The 19983-nt window shown below is 58.4% G+C and overlaps 3 protein-coding genes across 3 annotated transcripts in view; 1 reads left to right on the top strand and 2 right to left on the bottom strand.

Annotated features, from left to right (window-relative positions):
- Positions 1-393: 393 nt before the first annotated feature.
- FEN1 (flap structure-specific endonuclease 1) lies at positions 394-5384 on the bottom strand. Its single transcript, XM_047070882.1, has 2 exons — positions 5288-5384; positions 394-2296 (listed from the first exon to the last, which is right to left on the bottom strand). The coding sequence occupies exon 2, from the start codon at positions 2273-2275 to the stop codon at positions 1133-1135; it is 1143 nt and encodes a 380-aa protein (XP_046926838.1). The 5' UTR covers positions 2276-2296; positions 5288-5384; the 3' UTR covers positions 394-1132.
- A 307-nt stretch (positions 5385-5691) lies between these two features.
- On the top strand, positions 5692-8820 carry TMEM258 (transmembrane protein 258). Its single transcript, XM_047070859.1, has 4 exons — positions 5692-5761; positions 7281-7390; positions 7972-8108; positions 8713-8820. The coding sequence occupies exons 1-3, from the start codon at positions 5759-5761 to the stop codon at positions 8096-8098; spliced, it is 240 nt and encodes a 79-aa protein (XP_046926815.1). The 5' UTR covers positions 5692-5758; the 3' UTR covers positions 8099-8108; positions 8713-8820.
- A 3086-nt stretch (positions 8821-11906) lies between these two features.
- Positions 11907-19983, bottom strand: part of MYRF (myelin regulatory factor) — a 28347-nt gene continuing 20270 nt past the window's right edge. The window contains exons 14-26 of the mRNA XM_047072524.1: positions 19514-19623; positions 18653-18813; positions 18508-18580; positions 18158-18246; positions 17763-17831; positions 16989-17077; positions 16677-16868; positions 16173-16424; positions 14531-14618; positions 14223-14297; positions 13768-13873; positions 12189-12263; positions 11907-11987 (exon numbers count right to left, since the gene is read on the bottom strand). Of these exons, the coding sequence (XP_046928480.1) occupies positions 11907-11987; positions 12189-12263; positions 13768-13873; positions 14223-14297; positions 14531-14618; positions 16173-16424; positions 16677-16868; positions 16989-17077; positions 17763-17831; positions 18158-18246; positions 18508-18580; positions 18653-18813; positions 19514-19623 (1460 nt within the window). The remainder of the gene's footprint in view (positions 11988-12188; positions 12264-13767; positions 13874-14222; positions 14298-14530; positions 14619-16172; positions 16425-16676; positions 16869-16988; positions 17078-17762; positions 17832-18157; positions 18247-18507; positions 18581-18652; positions 18814-19513; positions 19624-19983) is intronic.

Here is a 19983-nt window from a genome sequence, read left to right as displayed (position 1 = left end):
GTGGAGCGTGGCGCCATCTTGTGGCCACTCTCAAACCTCTTGTAACAAGGATACGTCTACTGTGTGTTCTCTTGGGAGTGAAAAGAACCTTACCTACTTCCTGAAGCCTGCGGGCACTTACGATGTTTGGGTTTTTTTTTTTTTTTAATGTTTATTTATATGAGAGAGAGAGAGAGAGAGGGAGAGAGAGAGACAGTGTGTAGGTGGGGGTGGGGCAGAGAGATAGACACAGAATCTGAACCAGGCTCTGAGCTGTCAGCAGAGAGGACACAGGGCTCGAACCCACAAGATGCGAGATCATAACCTGAGCCGAAGTCGGATGCTCAACTGACTGAGCCACCAGGTGCCCCTCAAGGTGTTTTCAAATGTTCTCAAAGAACACGACATTCTGGCTACTTTTCTAATTTTATTGACTCTTTTTTCACACGTTTAAAACAAAACCAGCACGTGAAAATAGCATCTCATCCCCAAGTCTCAATTCCGTTGGCTGCCTCAGAGAAGCCATTAGAATTTGGCCCATCTTATGCCTCGAAATAAGATATGCCACTGTGAAGACTCAAGTTACATAGCAAGTTCAAGTTTCTGCGCACCCCAGGACACACAGCCAGTGGTCGGACCCTTGTGGCCAACTCCAGGGACTCCAGCTGTCCGCCTGTCTCATGTCTCAGGAGCTCTCCCCGTCTTCCTGATGGCTGTCCTACAGGGCCGGTCAAGGCTGAGCCAGAGAAAAATACAGCTGGGTTCCACCACCCCTTCCCATCAGCCACCAGTTGGGCCAGTCAGGAAATCATTTTTATACAGTCTTCCATCTCTACCATTTATCCCCCCCTCCTTCTTCAAGACCTGTTGCTATCCCTTTCATTTAACAATAGACTCAGTGTCCGTTAAATTGCCTGAGAGGTGTTTGGAGCCTGACATACTTTCCTGAGCTAAAACAAGAAGAAAACAAGATACCTCTGTGGCCTTCCTGCCACCAGATCAAGTACAAAAGGGAAAGCACTACTGAGACGGGCAGAGCTAGAGAAGCAATGCGAGCCCCTCCCTGCCCCCACAGAGCTCTCTCTCGTGCTAGCGTTTGAGGGCACATCAAGGCAGGTGTTCTGGGGCCGGGGAGGCAAGAGGGGAAACTCCTTTATTTTCCCCGTTTGAACTTCCCTCCTGCCCCGGTCTTTGCCTTCTTCTTAGCAGACCCCTTGGGCTCTGGCTCCTTGCGCTTAGCTGAGGAGAGCGAGCCAGTCACCTTGAAGAAATCATCCAGGCGGCCCTGGGTGCTGCCCTGGCGGCTCTTGCTCAGCCGCCTGACCCCACTGCGGATCCGCTCCTCTGAGAACTGCTTTTCACCACACATGAACTTGACGAGCTCTTCCTCATTCGGCTCGCTCCACTTCAGCTCCACAGACTCTGGGTCAAGCACCTCGGGCTCCAGGAAGAGCTGCTGGGCCTCCTTGTGGAGCCAATTTTCTGGCACGGAGTACTTGCTGGGGTCGAGCCGACGCACGATCTCCTCGATGCTCTTGTGCTTCTGGATGAGGTCCACGGCCCGCTTGGGCCCAATGCCCCGGATGCTCTCACAGTAGTCACTGCCCAGCAGGATGCACAGGTCTACGAACTGCTCCTGGTTCAGGCCCAGCTCCTGCAGGACCCGGCTCAGGTGGAACTCCTGGATGGGCAGCTTCTTGGCCTCGCTGGCCGTCAGGTGCCGCATGAGCACAGGGCTGCCAAAGGTCAGGCAGTCCATGTCCTCCGTGGCCGCGGCATAGACTTTGCCCGCCTTCACGAGGGCGGCACAGCTGGCCTCGGCCTCGCTGGGCGCGTCCAGGTACGGGATGCCCATGAGGCTCAGCAGATGCTTGCACTCGTCGTTGTGCTGCTTGGTGACCTTCACCAGCCGCTTGGTAAACTTCTCCACCTCCTCCCCGGCCCCGGCGGCCTGAGCCTGCTGTAGCTGCTTCTCCGCCTCGGCCCGCCGCTCGCTGCGCTTGGCCAGCTCGCCGGACTTGAGCTGTGGCGGCTTGCCGTCGAAGACATACACGGGTTTGATGCCGTTCTCCATCATGCGGATGGTGCGGTAGAACATGCCCATCAGGTGGCTGGTGGTCTCCCCCTCCTCGTTCTGCAGCACATCCCCGCCCTGGCGGACGGCGATCAGGAACTGATAAATGCTCATGGAGGCATCGATGGCCACCTTGCGGCCGAAGTAGCTCTTGATGTCATTCTCCCGGATGGCACCGGGGGCCACGTCTGCAATCAGTTTGGCCAGGCCTTGAATGCCCATAGCAACACAGAGGAGGGACGGCTAGAACCAAAAACGAACAAACAAAAAAGGACTAAAGTAAGAACAGGAGGAATTTCAGGGAGGCAAAGGATCAGGGGTTAGAACTGGTGCCCTCTCACCGACTCCCATGCCTCCGACTGTACAAATTTAGCGCAAGAAGAGGACACCGCTTCGGGACCACAGAAGATGAAAAGATGGCACAGGACAAGGTCAGCATTCTCAAAAACCTCACAGTCGAGCAGGGGAGCCCACTCCATGACTACTAAGGCTTCCTGCGTTTCAGGAGGAAACCTGGGTGTTAGGAGGATGAAGGCACTTCTGATGTCCGGGGACTCAAGGTTTCGTGGATAAGGCAGCAACAGGGCTAGCACGCAAGGAGGGCTACCGCTGACACCTGCGTCAAGGTCCCTGCAAGTCCAGAGGAGAGTGCCTGGCCCAGCCCGAGGCATCCATGGATCATAAAGACAGGACCTGAAGGACAGGCAAAGACTGGCTACCAGAGGATGACGAGATAAGGCAGGGACAGAGGCAGCCATGACACAAGGCTGAATGTGTACGGTGGTAAAATAAACACGAGTGTCCACCCTCCTCTGTACCTTTATGCCAGTCATTGACCATCCCCAACTCGTCCTTCTGGGTCCCCTCCTCTTAGCAGCTGTGATGGGTAGTTTCCTGTGTCAACAGTGGCTAGGCTATAGTACCCAGGTATTTACTCAAACATTAATCCAGGCGCTGCTGGGAAGGTATCTCGTAACATCTGTATTCGGGTGACTTTATTTATTTAGTTAAAAAAAAAATTTTTTTTTTGGATGCTTATTTTATTTTTGAGACAGAGAGAGACAGAGCGTGAGCGGGAGAGGGGCAGAGAGAGAGGGAGACACAGAATCCGAAGCGGGCTCCCGGCTCTGAGCTGTCAGCACAGAGCCCGATGCAGGGCTTGAACCCACAAACCACGAGATCATGACCTGAGCCAAAGTCAGGCGCTTAACTGAGCCACCCAGGCACCCCAATATTCAGATGACTTTAAACAGAGATTATCCTGCAGAATATGGTCGGGGGGGGGGGGGGACTGAGTCAACTGAAAGGCCTTGGGAGCAAAAACGGAGGTTTCCAGAGAAATTCTGCCTGAAGTCTGCAGGTTCAACCCCTGCATGAGTTTCTAGCCTGCGGGCCAGCCCTCTAATTTTCAAACTGGTCAACCTCCACAATCACTTGAGCCAATTCCTTCCAATAAATCTCTTTATGTATGTCTGTACCCTAGATCCTACCGTTTCTCTGGAGGACCCTGACTGATAGAGCAGCCCTGAAGAAGGACCGGCAAAAAAACCCACAACATATCTGAAGGGAGGTTATGTGGCTTTCTCACATGCTGCTCCGAGTGTCCCTTCAGTATCCCCTCGGCCCTGCTACTGGTTTCTATTTCTACCATGACATTGCTAGGAGTTTTAAGTCTTTCCCTTTATATTTTCTCTCCACCACGAAGTCCAAGATGTGAACTCCATGGCTCCCACCTGACCCCAGGTCCTGATCTAGGAGCCTGGCAAGCTGTAGTCCCTCAGTCCAGTAATACACTCCTGTGTTTCAGGCCCCTTGACAAATAAAATAGTTCCCAGGGCAGTGTTTCCTGAACTTCGATCAGATCCAAATTCCGCTCCCCTCACAATTTTTTGCCACTTCCATCTAAAACCTGTATTTGGGGGCGCCTGGGTGGCTCAGTCGGTTAAGCGTCCGACTCCTGGATCCTGGCTCAGGTCATGATCTCATGGTTTTGTGAGTTCGAGCCCCACATCAGTCTCTGTGCTGACAGCGTGGGGCCTGCCTGGGTTCCTCTCTCTCTCTGCCCCTCCCCGACTCACGCTGTGTCTTTCTCTCTCTCAAAATAAAGAGACATCAAAAAATTTTTTCAAAAGGGGCACCTGGGTGGCGCAGTCGGTTAAGCATCCGACTTCGGCTCAGGTCATGATCTCACAGTCCGTGAGTTCAAGCCCCGCGTCGGGCTCTGCGCTGACAGCTCAGAGCTTGGAGCCTGCTTCGGATTCTGTGTCTCCCTCTCTCTCTGCCCCTCCCCTGCTCAGGCTCTCTCTCTGTGTCAAAAATAAATAAAAACATTTAAAAAAAATTTTTTTAATTAAAAAAAAAACACACACACTCAAAACCTGTACTTGCATTCACTTAGTATTTTCTTTAAATGGACCCCATTGTCTTAAAAACCAAGTTGAAAACGAGAACTCATCTTAAGCAATAATGTCTGTGTCACAGTAGTTAAATTTTAATGTTAATTGTATAACTATTAAAAAGGATTTAGGGGTGTCATTTAAAGTCGCTGCGTGCTCACTGGTGGTATGTGTCCGCCACCCGAAGACATATACGAGACCTTTTAGCTATTCCCACTTTTCAAAGGTTCTTTCCAAAGCATAAAAGACCCTGTCGCATGCCCCCTTCCGTGCTGAAGTCCAAACACCTCAACCTGGCGGCAAGATCTTCCATGAGCGGCTTCCCAACCTACCGTCACAGTCTGGGAGCCAACACAAAGTTTGGGAGAAGGCCGGCCCTTTCTCACTGCTGCTCAGCCGCGCCCTCCTCTAGCCCCTGGCATACAGTGGGCGCTCGGGATCGTTCCCCCCACAGAAGCCGTTCAATCCTCGGGGTCCGGCCTCAGGCCGGCTGCTTTGCCAGAACGGGTACGGAGGGGACAGTGCCTGCTGGCTTAGCCTCCCACGGCCCCCGACGCAGGGAGGTGGGAAAGGAGTCTCAACAAGTGAAGTTTACAAAATGTTTCTCAGCCAGGATCTCGGTCGAAATACACAACGGGCCCATAAAGTGGAGGCTGTTTCCCTCCTTCCACAAACGAAGCAAGAGGCTCGGGGCTTCGGCGACCGGCCCAAGTAGCACAGCGGGAAGGTGGCAGGCCGGCGCTCCGGCCTCCGCCCCGCGCGCGGCAGACGGTCCCCTACAGCACCCAGCGCCAGGCGGACCCCGCCGCCCTCGGAAGCGCTTCCCATGGGGTCTCACCTGGCCCTTGGAGCGCGAGGCCTCGACAGCTAGCGCTTGGTCCGGGGTCGCCCACGACGGTGCTCAGCCCCGCAAACCTGCTCAGCGCGGCCGCGGACGCCCTCCCGCTCAGCCGCCTTCCAAAGCCCGCGCTCCCGTCACGTGACCCGCCGCCGCGCACGGCCTCCTGGGAAGTGTAGTGCAGGCCCGGACGCCCTCGGCCAGCTTCCCTTGTGGCAAACAGTCCCCCCCCCACCCCCGTGGGGGAACGAACCCTCCCAGCGGCTCTGTCCTACCCTTCTCCATCGCTCGCCCCAACTCCACATCGGGGCCCCACAGGCCCCAGCGCCCCCTACCTCCGAAACCACAGGACTACAAATCCCACAATGCCACGCGAGCGGACGCACTTCCTTTTCCGGCTGCACAAGGCGCCTGCTCCTGCCGACGTGTTATTCCTGTGGCGGAGCGGTGGATTACCCTGTACCTGGCAAGATGGTGAGAGGGTTGAGGGGCGTCCCGGACAGGGCTGTGATGAGGACCCCTCGGGGCCCGTCCCACACCCCGTTTCTCTCGCGGAGGTCTCAGACTCCTGAGACCCAGACAGCCGGCGGCTCCTATATCCGACTTGGGCCGAGGGGCGGGAAGGGAAGGAAGCCCCTTGCTACGGACTCTTAGTTAGGCTGAGGTTTTGATCCCGCGATTTTTAAGGGTGAGGCTTGTGCGGCGCATTTTTAACACCTCGAACTTTTATCTGTTACCTGTGATTAAGCCGTTATCTCTATTTGATCTCTGTTTGGAAAGTTCTTCCTCCCGGAGAACTCATACTCATTCTGCAAGGCCCAGGGCAGATGTCCCCTTCTTGGTGAAGCACTTCCAACTCTCTCAGGCACTTGGCCGCTCTCTGCTGGGAGCTCCCACAACCCGCGTACAAACCTCTTGCCACATGTCACGGACTTCTTTGTTATCTGCCACGCCTCCTAGTGACCACCATCTGACGTGCAGCTAGCTCTGGGATGATGGCTATTCATCTTTGTATTCCCAGTGCCGAACACAGGGCCTGCGATCGGAGGCTCAATAAATGGCAGCGATTGTCTTTATCATTTTGGGGGGTGTGGGCATAAATGTTTACTGAATTGAATTCCAGTGTCTCTTAGAACAATGGGGTCAATTTATTTCTCTAGAGTTGTTATGTTCTGGGTTTTAGGAGCGTTGGCTGGTGAGTGACAATGGAAGTTAACATTTGTACAGAACTTTACGTTTACAGCCCTCCTTCACAAGCATTATCTCATAATTTTCCCTGTAACCTTGGGAGGGAAACAAACACCTATTGAGCAACTACTTTGTGCCAGGAAGTGAGCTAGATACTTGGACGTTCGTCACCCTTCTTCAGTCATACATCAACCCTGTGAGGGTTGTTACTATAACTACTTTACAGAGACTCATTCAGTAGAGCCAGTTTATTAATGGATGTCTTTGGTGTTAGATCCTGAGATTCCGTAATAGTGTAGTGGGAAGAATACAGAAGTAGAAGTTGAGATCTGGGTACTGGTCCAGGCTCTGAATTACAGCAGGGATTCTGAGCTTGGTGTCTATAGACACGGGTCCATAAATCTCCTAAAATTATAGGTAGACTATTTCTTGCATGTGGTTTTTTTCCAGGCAGAGTCCATACCTTTAACCATTTTTTTTTTTTAATAGTCCTCACTGGCCTCAGAAGATGTTAGGGACCACTGATCTATAGCTAGTCAATCATCGTCAGTGTCAGCCTCTGACTCTCAGCTGCCCTTCTTGTCTCATAGTGAAAAGACAGAGTGTCACCTAAGTTTAAGATGGAATCGTCATTTCCAAATGGAATCACTTGATGTTGGTTCTGAAGGATTTCCATATTTCCCAGGCTGAGACAGACCTTTAACAGTCATTGGAGGATGAGGCCCATTGGTGGATGACCTCACACTCCCCCTCACGTTGAAGTCCTGGGATTCTTTGATAGCTCTGATCTCCTGCCCTCCCCTAGGAGCTCGAGGCCATGAGCAGATACACCAGCCCAGTGAACCCAGCTGTCTTCCCCCATCTGACCGTGGTGCTGTTGGCCATTGGCATGTTCTTTACCGCCTGGTTCTTCGTGTATCCTTTTCACTGAGCAGCCAGTGGGCCAGAGTTAGTGGTGTGGGAAACTAAGGGAGAAACCATGCTGGGTACGTGCACCCTGCCAGTTTTGTTCTGGTGTGGGGCTAGGGGGAAGGTAAGGAGGTCGAAGGACAGCTGTTGATGTGTAGGGTCGGGCTGTGGCCTTACTTCCCAAGTTTAGGTGAGCTCAGTTCTTCAGATTTCCGGGACAGTGGACAGAAGGCCTGGCTGGACTGCAGGTTGGGGATAGGGGATCTGAAGTTGGCAGAGTGCTAAAGGAGGGGCGTGCTCAGGTGGCAAGAGATCCGAGGGCTAATGCCAGTTCCTCAGTTCACTGGCTGTGTGACCCGGGGCAGGTGACCTAACCTCTCTGGGCCTGATTTTCTTCACAGGTGGTTGAGGGCTGGTAGGAAGCAACAGAGTCCAGATCATCTCTTGGGCCTCTCTTCCTGGCTGCGCTGAGCCCGGCAAGCCTCCTAGAAAGCCCTCACCCCGTACCTTTTTCCCAGAGCTGCACTGGCCGGGCTTCCTGTCCTACGCAGCCCCATCCCTCTGCTTCTCCTTAATCACCCTGCCAGCTATGAGGTGACCTCCACCAAGTACACTCGGGATATCTACAAAGAGCTCCTCATCTCCTTGGTGGCCTCGCTTTTCATGGGCTTTGGAGTTCTCTTCCTGCTGCTCTGGGTCGGCATCTACGTGTGAGCTCCCAAGGGTAAGTGCTGCGACAGGGCGGGCATTAGAGAGGCTTCCCACATCCACGTCAGTGCAGTCCTCAGGCCTGTGCAACACTTTGGTTCATGGAGACAGACTCGGCAGAGTGGATAGGGACGCCGGACGCGTGTGCCTCTTTCCCTGTCCCTAACAGGGATCTCTGACCTACGTTGTCATGCTGAGCTCTGCACACTGCCCAAGGCCTTGATCTGGCTTCGGGGTGTACTTCATAGGGCTGTGGGAGCAGGCTTCCCACGTGATGACATTTGGGTTCTTACACATCACACGCCATTGACTTGGCTGCTCGGGAAGAGGCTAGAAGGGGGGTCAGAACCTGGGGCTCCCAGTTTGCTGCAGGGAGTGCCACTGTGGTAAGTTTGAATGTTTTCAGTCATTAAAAGAAACCTTGACTAAAGTGATGAAGCAAACCCAGAGACCCTGGCTGCAGATAATCCACTAAACAGGTCCCTGAGAGTCAGCTTTGGTAGCTCCGCTTCAGAGTCGTGTGCCCGCCAGCCCTTGCCCCAGGGGCACAGGCGTCAGTGAGAAAAGCAGGCGGAAGGAAGGGTCATTGGTCTCATTTTGATACCCCTCTCCTCTTTCAGGTTCCAGCCCGGCGGCGTCACTGAACCCCTGCTTTTGTAAATTAATTTTTTTACCGTTGCCACAAGTGTCCCCCACCTGCTCACAATAAAGGCAGATGTGTGACCGTCTCGTCTGACCGCCCATTTCGCAGCGGTGGGGTGGTGCTGGGACTACCTGACTTCCCTGGTCCCACCCCTTCCCATTTCTCTCCTGCCTTTCAGATGCTCCCTGCTGCCGGGAAGCCCTGCTTTCTACTGTGAGGGGCGAGGAGGGTGAGGGAGGGGAGGCTGTCCTTGTAACGGAAGGCTTCGTGGACAGGGAGGGACCAGCTCTCTCCTCTGTTGTTTTTACAGCAGACTTCTCTGGGAACCCACACCAGTCACGTCTGCCCTGGACCCGTCCCATCCTCTGAATGTACTCTCCCTTCTGTGGGTTGGGGACCTTCACAAGGCTCAGCTTGTCCCCAAAGGGGAGGTTTTCCTTGGGGAAGGGGGCCACTTTAACCCAGGTAGGGCAGCCGTGGGTCTGGGGGGGAGTGGCTAGGGAAGGCGGCTGCGGAGTCCTGTTCCCAAGCCTGGCGTGAAGTTGAGAAGGATGTTGGGGTGCAACGCATCCACGTGGCTCAGGAACCTCAAGAGATTCCAGTCAGTCTTTGCCCCACAGGCAACTCCCGCCTCCTACCAGAACAGTCTCAAGAAGAGATGGGGAAGCAAGGTCAGATACAAAGCCATATTTATACATTTATTTATATACGTATATTTACTTCAGAAGAAAAGGACGGGGACAGGAAGCAAGCAGGCCCAGGGCTGCCTCCCTGTGCCCACTCCAGAGTCAGAGTTGGTACGTGATAAATATGAGTCAGCACTCAGGGACAGGAACTGGGAGTTAACTGGGAGGGAGGGGCGCTCTATGCACACGCGGGCTTTTATGGGGGCGGGTATAACGTGGGCAGAGGGACTTGTGCGTTGAGAGGCCCTATGTACAGCTTGAAGCTCCGGGGAGATTAGCCCCGCGACTATGGGAATAAATGCCGGAGGGGAGGGGCAGCTGCTGGACCCCATGTAGGGAATGGAACCAAGACACCCATTTACCAGTGCCAGCCGGGCAGCTGTCAGCCTCCAGCAGGTGACCTGCTCCCCTTCCCCGAAGCCCATGTACCTTACTGGGCTTAAGGCGACTTTGGTCCAAGGCTGACCCCCTCTCAAGCAGCTTGGAGCCCCAGCTTCCCAATCCTCGCACTGAGGACCCCTCCTCAGGCATGGAAACAGCCAGCTGCTAACCAGATTGGGGCAATGCTGTGTCCAGAAGGGCTCCAGGGGGCAGTGGAGGGTCACTTTCCAGTTCAGGACTGAGGGGCCACAGTCCAAGGCCAGGCACCCTCACTGAGGAAGCGCCAGAATCCTATTACAAAGGGTGGGGCTCAGCAGTTTTTAAGGCATTTCGGGAGGGTTTCCCCCACTCTGGGGGAGGGAGAACAGAGTAGTCCTAAGGAAGGCCTGGCCCCCTGCATGGTGTGGGGAACCGTGGGATTCCTATGTCAGAATGAAGGAGTGGAGCCACGCTGGGGAAGGGGCTGGGAGGCGAGGTATCCCTGCCATCCCCCAACTCCCCTAAGGGTAAGTGCTTTGTGACCCATGCCGGAAGGGGGCCCACAGTTCCCAGGCTTCAAGACCCAGCTCCCCATAGGAAGGCCTCCCATTCAAAGTCGAGAATGAGACTTCGGAGAGGGGTGAGGCCTGGTTCCCAAAGAGGTGGCAGGATACCACAGGGCAGGGACCGCAATTCCCAGGCCCATGCGGACGTGGCTCAGTGATTTCCACATTCTTCTGTGAGCCTGGATGTGGCCTCAGTGCTCCAGGCACCCACTAAGAAAGGTTAACTTAACATTGGCACTTGAGATAAGACTTCTTCCTAACACGAGCCCACTGCTCCATCTCTGGGAGGAGTGAGTGGAGACGGGGCCTGCTGCCGAGCCTGGGTCGCTCCAGCTCAGCTCTCCGAACCCAACATGGGAGCCCTTGATCTGGGGAGACCAGGTGACCAGGAGACAAGAGTGAAGGGGGAAGCCAGAGTCTTGGTGGTCGGGAGTGAGCTGGATGTCTCAAGCCTCCCTGGGATGGATCAGAGCCAGGCCCCCGTCTCTGCAAGTGTCCCCCTGTCCCCCCCCCTCCCCCAGGGCTCTGCACTTCTCCAGGCTTTACCATCTCTAACCTCCATCCCCGCTCTGGCTTAAGTGCATTTTAGTAATTATTTCGTTAATAACAGCAACAACTCTGCATCCACACACCAGCCAAGACCAGCCTGCTGCCTGGCATGGATTCCTGCTCCCCTGCTCAGAGAGAATGATGGGTCCCGGATACTGCTGCAAAGCTCTGGAAACTCCCAGGAACCCAGGCCATGGGGCCCCGACACCGTCTTGTGGGGGGGGGCTCACAGGGAACTTCAGGATACTCCAGGTTCAAGGGTCCGGGGCTTACCTCGCCCACCGCCCCACCTCCCTCACTGGTTCAGCTGGGCACGAAATGTACATAAGGCACATGGTCAGTCTTTCCAACCCATCCAGGGCTGGCTCCAGCTGCCCTGGGAGCTCTCGGGAGCCCGTGTTCCCAGGGAGAAGAGACCTCCTGGGCCACACTTAAAGCTTAAAAGTCCCAAGTCCAGCGTAACAGTCAAACCCCGAAAAGTCCACCACCTCGCCGCCCCGCAGGGAGCAGCTGTGAGGGTGATGGCTGCATACTCTCCACCGACTCCTGGATCCAGCCGAGTCTTTTAGGGCTCCGTCCAAGTCCCCAGCTGATAGCAAGGTCAGCAGGTCCCCTCTCCAAAAGAGGGGGGGCTCCCAGTCTCAAAAGGGGAGGGTGGGAGGTAGGCTCTGGACAGTCACAGGCTTACCCTTGCCGCCAGGGTACCTGAGGCCGGCCCTCCAACCACCATAACTGGACAGATAGGAACTGGTCCCGGCCTGGCCCCAGGAGGTCCCTCTGGCTCCCTCCGCGATGTGTGAGGGGCGACCGGCAGGGACAGCAACTCCAGTGTGAGGACTTCCAGTTTCACCAGTCGTGGGGAGGGCCAGGCCCGGTTCAGTCTCTCCAAGGGGGTGCCAGTGAGCAGAGAGCTGGCGGGCAGCGGCTCCAGTGTAACACCACCGCGTCCAGTGTGGAAGGGGCGCCCGGGGACCCGGGCCGTGGTGTGGTGCTGCCTTGGGGAGGGCAGCTCAGTCACACAGGCGGTAGAAGTGGAAATAGTAGTCTGTGGCCGGCAGGACCGGGGCCTCCACGCTACAGTTGGCCTGACCCTGGGTGGGAGGGGAGCGGGCACAGGTGAGGTGGCTCTGGGGGTGCAGGGCAGGAAGCACCCCGCCCCCGGTGCCGACATCACCTGCCCCTGTGCCCCACGTCCTGCCATGCGCTCCGTGAACCCCCGCCTCCCTTCCCCGAGCCCCACGCTGAGCTACAGGCGCCTGGACCTCTGGGGGCAGGTGGGTGCCTGGGCTCACCAGCAGTGCCACCCGGAAGTGGTAGGTGAATTCTCGGAAAGACAGGATGGTCACTGGCCACTGGTGGGACGTGCCCTGGAGAGAGGGGAGAGAGAAGGGTGAACACAGCCCCCTGCCCCTATCCCGACCAGCAGCCCTCACCGGGGCTCCAGGGCAAGTCTCCCAAAGGGTAAAATGAGCACTGAGAAGAGAGCAGGGAGGGAGCACGCTCTGCTTTGGGGAGTGATGGCAGCCCCCCTCTATGCACACTCTGTGCCAGGTACCCACAAGCCCACAGCCGCCATCCCCCGGTCCCTGCCTCCCCTCACCCATTACACTCCAGGCACAAAGTATTTCATTAACCCCAACCTCACTACAACCCAGTAAGGTGATGCTGCTGGTAGATGAGGAAGCCGAGTTCCAGCCTAAAATCACAGGGCACCGGGTGGCAGAGCTGGGGTTGACACACGGGTCTGGTCTGCTCTCCTTCGCCAGGGAGCGTGAGGCCTGGCTTCAGACCGCTTGCCCATCTCCCCCCTGAGGCTCTGGCTTGGCCTCCAGGGATGTGGATTCTGGCCTGAGCTCCACATCTGAAGATGAGGGGCTGGCTGGGCTCTCCCTCTACTTCCGGGCACGTTCTCCTCTGCGCCTGTTTCGAGGCTCCCACGCACCCCTCCGCTCGTTACTTTCTGCACATCTTTTCTCCTCAGCTAGAGGGTGCGTTCTTCCCAGGCAAGGCCTGGGTCCACCCCGCCTGCCTCCCCACTGCTAAGCCCAGGACAGGGCCTGGGCTAGAGGGGCCCCGACACATACTTGTTGAATAACCACAAATTGGTGAGAAGTCCCCTTAACCCGTGCTGAGAGTCACAACTTTGGGTTACGTGGGGGTCACATGGCCAGTGAGGAGCTGAACAAGGAAAGGGTCTCAGCCATTTGGTTCTCCGAGCAGGAGGTAGGCCTCTACGAAATCGCCGAGAGATCTTCCAAAATGGTGGCTTGAACCATGCCGCTGCCCAGTGTGAACTCACTGGGCCCAGTGTGAGCCACTGCCCGTGCTCCTTCCCGTTTCCTGCCCCCTAGCCCTTGCCACGTGTCCGGCTCTGCCAGAAGGCCACCCAGTCCCTGGCCTCCAGACCTCAGCATGTGCTGTCCTACTCCTGGGACACTGTCCTCTCTTCTTTCTCCAGCTGACCCCAAATCATCCTTCAGTTCTCGTCTTAAACGTGACTTTTCCGGGGTGGCTGTTCTGACCCCGAGCACAGACAAGGCTGGCTCTCCCTGCCAAGGACTCCTAGAATACCCTCCCCACCCGCACCGTTGCGTTCAATCCCAGGTTAGCCCTGGTGGGACTTTTGTCTTCCCAGGGGGCTCTGTCAGGGCAGGGCCGGGGATGGGACAGAGCAAGGGCAGGGCCACGAGGCACTCAGCCGTGACCAGTGCACCTGTGCCCCCTCCCCAGGGCCCAGAGGCCTAAAGCGTCCCTTGTGGAGGTGCCTTCGCTCTGGCCCCCGGCTCCTTCACCTGTTTGGGGGCGCGGCTGTGCCCGGGGAGAGGAAGCTCTGGGGTGTGGCTGGCCCACGGCTTCCCAGTCGCCCCCTACCTGGGTGTCCCGGTAGGTGTGCAGGCTCTGTGGAAAGTCCCTCTCCTCACACGGCTGCTCCTTTGACATCAGGCTGCACAGCACCACAGACACGGGAGACGAAGAGCTGGGGGAAGGCCCAGTTAGCAGGGAGGTGGGGCTCCTGGGGGCCCCCTCCCAACCAGCCCTCCCCTCCACCTCCCCTGCCCCGCTGAAACAAGCCGCGAGTCCGCACGCGGCCTGACAACGATGCCCACGGGTCAAGGCCCGAGACGGCCGCAAACCCTTTGCCGTCTACCGTCCCACATGGCGTTCACACCCCGGTGCAACCACGGTGTGGTTTACAGATGAGAAGCTGAAACCCGGAGACTGCCAGGGTCACACAGCCAATCAAGGGCAGAGCGAGCAATAAAGTTGGCGTCGCTCCTCAGACCCCTTCCCCAGGTTGCCGGGGACCCCCACGTCCCTCCACTCACTTCATCTGCAGAGTCAGGCTGAGGTGCAGCGGGGTGCCGCTGCTGACAGGGATGCGGTAGGTGAAGTTTCCAGGCCTGAGAGGGCAAACGTGGCTGCTGCTTAGTCCAAGGCTACCCTGCTGAGGCCCCCTGCCTGGACTCCCCGCCCCCCCACCCCCACCCCGTCTGTCCTGGAGCTCACGGAAAGGGACTGTGCCACCTCTGGGGTGGGGGAAGGGGGATGACATCTGAGCATCTGTACTGCCTGGGCTCACGTCACCTGAGGGAGTCTGTCCTTGGGGTGAGGGGAGGGGGGCAGCCGGGCCCACCTGCAGGCATCCTCTGGAGCGCAGTACTGGGAAGTGATGGGCATTGAGTTCTCCAGCACCTGGATGGAGGTCAGGGAGGGCACTGGGTCTGCAAGGAGAGAGGCTGTTGGGGCAGGGAGGAGGGTGACAGGGGCGAGAAGCCGCCAAGCCCTTCCTCACCAGACTCGCGTTCAGTCACACACACCTTAGTATAGATAAGTTTCAGGTCATTCTTTCCAGACCCCCCCACATTGGCCAGGGTCACACCACCCTCCGCCCCAGCAGCACTACGAAGAGCCAGTTCCCGGGAGCCTGAGGCCCGCCTCCTTGACAGGAACCTGCACACCAGGGGCAGGGATGGGTGCCGAGGGGTGCACAGGAGTCCGCCCACAGTGCTCTGCTCCTGACTGCACACGCTTTTCAACACTCAGTTCAGAGGCATCAGGTTGGTACCTTGAAATCAGCCGTGGTGGGAGTATTCGCCACAAATCGGGGCTTTTTTTTTTTTTTTTTTCCCTCCAGAGCCAACTGTGAGACACCTGCCAGCACCACACTCCTGGGGGCCTGTGGCCCTCTGTGAAGGAACCCGCCACAACTGGCTGACTGGCTGGGTGAGGGCAGGACTGAAGCGTGACACGGAGGGCGGGTGAGGTCATCTCAGCTCACCTACAGGCTAGCTGCTGCCTGCCTGACCATCCCACCGAGGGAGGGGAGGCTGGGGCCACCGAACATGTGCTCAGCTCCGTGAGGCACAGCCAGGCACCCAGGGGCCCCAGCAGGCACATGGGCCCACGGACACCACACACAGACAAGATGGAAGAGACCCTCACATGTCTCTTCTGGGCAAACTCCTGCAGTCCTTCAGAGACTCCGCTCCCATGTCACCTCCTCCGGGGAGGCCTCCTGATCACCTCTCCACCCCCGCCTGGATTACGTGCCCTCCCCAGTCACCAAGCTGCCTGCAAAGTCCCCTCAGAGCTGCGGCCCGCCCCTACGCTGCCGTGTTCTCACGTCTCTGAGCCATCCGGGGCCGGGCACGTGTGTCCTCAGCACCCCCAGCCCCCCACCCCCCTGTACAATTGAACTTCAGTCTCGGCAAGTCACAGTTTCTAAGCTTTTTTTTCCCTCTAAGCCACAAAACCCATCAAGTGAAAGCCAATGAGAAGGCCCAATGCCTAGAGCAGAGCCGCCTGGGAAGCCTGGAAGGCCCCTGGCCTCCTCTGCAGCCCCCAGGACGGCCGGCAGGGTGCGTCGGAGGAGTCAGTGGCAGACAGAAAACCTGTGCGGCCAAGGGTTCTCTGGCTTGGTGACAACCAAAGCCTTGAGATTTGGAAAGCTGGGGGGGGCGCGGGGGGAGACCCTACACAGCACCCTCCTTGCCCTGGCATGGGGGCGAAGGAGCCAGGCCCCGGTGTCGGGGAGATGGAATCCTAGCTCTGCCGCTGACAGGCCGAACACCCTGTCTCCGTTTCCCCATCTGAACTACGGGGATGATCCCCTCCTTGCAGGAATATGTAAGGATTACATGAGGCGAGCTACATAAGGCTCCTGGCCTCATTCCTGCTACTTAGTAATGCCCAGCAAGCGTCTGTGGGCTGGCAATCCCGCGCCAGGCGTTCAGGTGGCTGAGCTGAGAAGATGGGGGGCAAGGTAGGGCAAGTACCTGGCTGGCCCTGGGCCCGAGTGGGCCGAGCAGGGCTCAGGCCGGGCTGGGGAAGCCCTCTGCGGGCCCGGCCGTGGAGACCAAGGCTGGGGCTGTTCTTGGCTTTGCCCTGCCCTCCAGGGAAGGGGACTTCAGGGCTGGCCAGAGGCTCTGAGCTCTTTGGATGCTTGGAGTGGCCAATACCATTGGCCGACAGGCCCCAGGACTTGGCTCTGATGTTGGTGACTGGTAGGAGGGCCATCTGGCCGGGGCCTGTGGACAGAACCAGGGGTAGGCTGAGAAGAAGGCACAGGCAGCAACTGGCTACCTCCTGTCCAGCTTTCTCTAGGACTTCACCAGACTGTGGGTGACCCCCATCTGTCTCTTGGTCCCCTCAGGGAGACCCACCAGTCTTCCTCCAGAGCCTCATTCTGGGCTCCCGGACACCCTCCCTCCAATGAGTCTTTGGGGTCTTTCTCTGGACTCCCATAACACCCCCTCGACCCGAACCCAAGACAGCCATACCTGAGCGGTTGGTGGAGGGGCTGGGACTGGGGCTGAGGCCATGGCCAGGGTTAAAGCTGGAGCCAAGACTAGGGGCAGGGGTAGGGCTGGGGGTGGAGGAGGAACAGCAGATGACTGGACAAGGGCGGCTGGAGCACAGGTCCAAAGTGGGGATGACAGGACCTGGGGCTGAGCTGCTCAGGCCGGTGGTAACTGCGGAAGCCAGGGGCCGTATGAGCGAGCAGCAGGTAGCTGAGCCCCGCGCCCCCGCGGCCCCAGAACGCGGCCACCTCTCCCCCATCCCAACCCTCCAGACCCCCCACAGGCACACACCCAGCAGCAAAGAGGGCCGTGTGCCTGGCAGCCCGGTGGTCACAGGCGACTGTCGGAGCTGAGTGGTCCCAAAGCTCTGGCTGGACCTGCTGGGGAAGGGAGGGCTGAGCTCAGAGGACAGCCTCAACAGGGAGGCCTGGGGGTTCTGGCGGAGCAGGAGGGACAGGAGGAGGCGGACAGGGATGGTGGAAAGGAGGCAGGGAGAAGGGTGGCAGGAGCCAGAGGCAGGAGGGTGGGGGCTCGGTCCAGACACGTACCATGGGCACCTGGCCTCACTCCCCCCAGGGTGCTGGGGCCGGAGCAGGGCCAGAAGACAGGAAGTGGACACAGCAAAAGAGCTAACGGGCAGCAGAGAGGAACAGGAGGGGGGGATAGGTGCAGGGGAGGAGAGAGAAAAGAAACAGTCAGAGATAGCCCAGGAGCTGAGGTGACAGTGGGCAAACAGAGCCCAAGGTCCCACGGTGGCCCTCTTTCCCCCGCCCCTCCCCCCATGCCCATTCCAACCTGGGCCCCTCGATGCCCTCTGACTCTCAGAGGCCCAGCTACCTAAAGGAGCACTGAACGGGCCCACGAGACACACTGGCTTCGGTAGGGACCGGGAAACGTCTGCCCCTCCTCCAGGGAGACCTCCCCAGCCACCCCTGCAGGCCGAGAGCCCGAAGCGCTACCCCCTTTGGAGGAGACAGCCTCCACGGCTCCTCTGACCCTGGGCTGCCCACCAAAGCCCCACCTGTCCTGGTGGCTTGGCCAGCAGCCAGGCCTCCAGGGACATACCCATCGGTTTCCACCAGGTCCTCCTCGGTGCGCAGGCTCAGCACATACAGTGTAGACATGGACACCACGCTGGGAGCCACAGAAAAAGGGCCACTGTTAGAGCTGGAGCTACTGTCCCGGCCCCTCTCTCTAGGGCAGGGTCTGTGGTCCTTGGTTCCGGGGGTGGGGCTCGCGAGTGACAGTGAACGGTGCCTGCGAGTGGGTCTCCCCAGCCCCAGGGGCACGAGACCGAAGGAGGCAGCCCACTTCCTTCCCTGAGACGTCCCCCTGTCCCTCCATCCCTCCGTGAGGTCTCCTCTCCCGGCCACGTCTTCCTCTCCCCCCCCCGGGCCCGGGCCCAAGGGACAGCTCAACTTCCCCAGCCAGCCACCCCTGGAGCCTGGGGGACAAGTCACCTGAAGGCCATGACCACCACCAGGGCAATGATGGTTCCCTGCAGGAAGCGCTGGCTGATGCAGGCCTGGTCTGGGACCACAGATGACGACTGAGGACCGAGCGTAAAAGGGGAAGAAGCAGAAGAGGCCCAGACTGAGGGAGCCCATGGTCTCACTCAGTGTGGACTCCGCTGGACGTGGGGGTGCTACGGTCTGCTCGTTCCTACGGGGGAGGGGGGGCAGCGGGAGACGAAGGAGAAACGGGGCCAGAGGGCTAGAGAGCTGGGAAGCGAGGGGAAGTGCTTGCAGTCCGAGAGCCTGGAGGAGGAGGGCCCCGGTCCCACCCGCCTCCCATCCGCGCCCATCCTCACCTTGCTGGCCACCTTGGGGGGCCTCTTCTTGTGGGGGACGCTGCCCGCCCGGCTGAACTGGCTCCCTGCATGGCTGCAGCAAGAGGGCCAGGGTCAGAAGTGCCTCTGGGAAAGGGGTCTGGCCCCCGCTTGGCCCCGCCCCCACCTGAAGGCACCCGAGCTGCCAGTGGACTTGAGGCTGTCCAGCCGCCGCAGTTTGGCCAGCTTGTGGCTCCAGCGCTCCAGCTCGTCAATGCGCGTCTCCAGGTTGTCCGTCAGCTTGCACAGCTCCTTCACGGCACCCACGTTCTCCATGAAGATGCGCTCCTGCCGCGGGCGGCCGGCACGGTCAGCCCCTGGGAACCCTGGGCTACAGGGAGCAGGACCCACGGCCGCCTGGAAGTCCTCAAAGCCTCCCTGCCCAGGTCGGCCTCGGCAGCCCCCAACTCCCCGCGCCTGCCTCCAAACGGCACCCCCGCCTCTGCACCTTTGCGCCGCCATCCGGCCAGCCCTTCCCACCCCTCCTCGCCGTCTGAACCCCGTCTCTCAGAGGCTCCCACCCTCTGATGAACGTGATCTCAGGCTTCAGCTCCTTATTGCTCAGCCAAGGCCAAGACATAGTACTACACGCTCCTTGATGCCCGGCCTCATGCCGGGTAGTTACAAACATCACCCTCACGCTCCGCTGTGCGTTTCAGCTTCTCAATAACCACCTGGGAAGGTCTTGGCAGTGGACTATCTCTAGCCTCCTTTCAAAGGGGAGGAAAATGATCCCCAGGGAGCTTCCTCTTACTGTGGATCACACGACCATCGTGTCGCCAAGTCCCCAGCTGGCCCTTGAACGCTCATCCCCTTTCCCCGGGGGCGGGGTGGGGGGGTGGGCAGGGGGCTCCGGAGGCAGCATGAGAGAAGACTGGGCTGCCTGCCCCCTCTGCACTTCAGTGCCCCCAGTCTCTAAGTGGGAGATAACGCCCCAGCTGGTCCACCCTCGGCCCTTGGGCTCTCTCCATCCCCCCACCCTGCAGACCTTGTTCACCACCAAGAAGTTCTCTATGGTTTTCCCATTGGCAAAGACCACGTCTCCAGTGTCCTTCACGGCCTCAGGCAGGATCTCCTTCACCTCCTGGGCGATGACACCTGGAGAGTGGGGGAGGGTGGGGTACAGAACACCACAGCGCCAATTACAATGCAAACTTGCGCCCCCAAGTTTGAAGAGGGCGAAATTCTGAGGGCTAGAGATTTGGGATCCAAGGAGCACTGGAGCAGGGGGCTCCCACGGACCAGTGTTCTGAAGGCTGCTGCTCCCTGGCTCCGGTTGTGGGGTTCCCTGGCCTGGGGGAAGGGTGGATTCCTGGGTGTAAGGCTCCCAGGGAAAGTGGGCCTGGATAGAGGCAGGATTCACCTAAGGAGCAGAGGATGCCGGGACCACCATTCCCGGACTTCTAGTGTCCCGGGCACCCAGGGCTGAGGGGCGGGACTTCTAGAGGGCAGGATTCC

The sequence above is a fragment of the Lynx rufus genome, unplaced genomic scaffold (assembly GCF_022079265.1).
Source record: "Lynx rufus isolate CCGP_SWC_20201006 ecotype Redwood Valley unplaced genomic scaffold, mLynRuf1.p SCAF_9, whole genome shotgun sequence".
Lineage (NCBI taxonomy): Eukaryota > Metazoa > Chordata > Mammalia > Carnivora > Felidae > Lynx > Lynx rufus.
Note: the sequence above shows the minus strand (reverse complement) of the source record. Positions and strands in the feature narration are given on the sequence as shown.

Excerpts from the sequence above, each read along its gene's own strand:
- FEN1 (XM_047070882.1), bottom strand. The coding sequence starts at position 2,275 with ATGGGCATTCAAGGCCTGGCCAAACTGATTGCAGACGTGGCCCCCGGT.
- TMEM258 (XM_047070859.1), top strand. Across the intron at positions 7,391-7,971 it reads TTTACCGCCTGGTTCTTCGT|CTATGAGGTGACCTCCACCA; the intron begins GTATCCTTTTCA and ends TCACCCTGCCAG.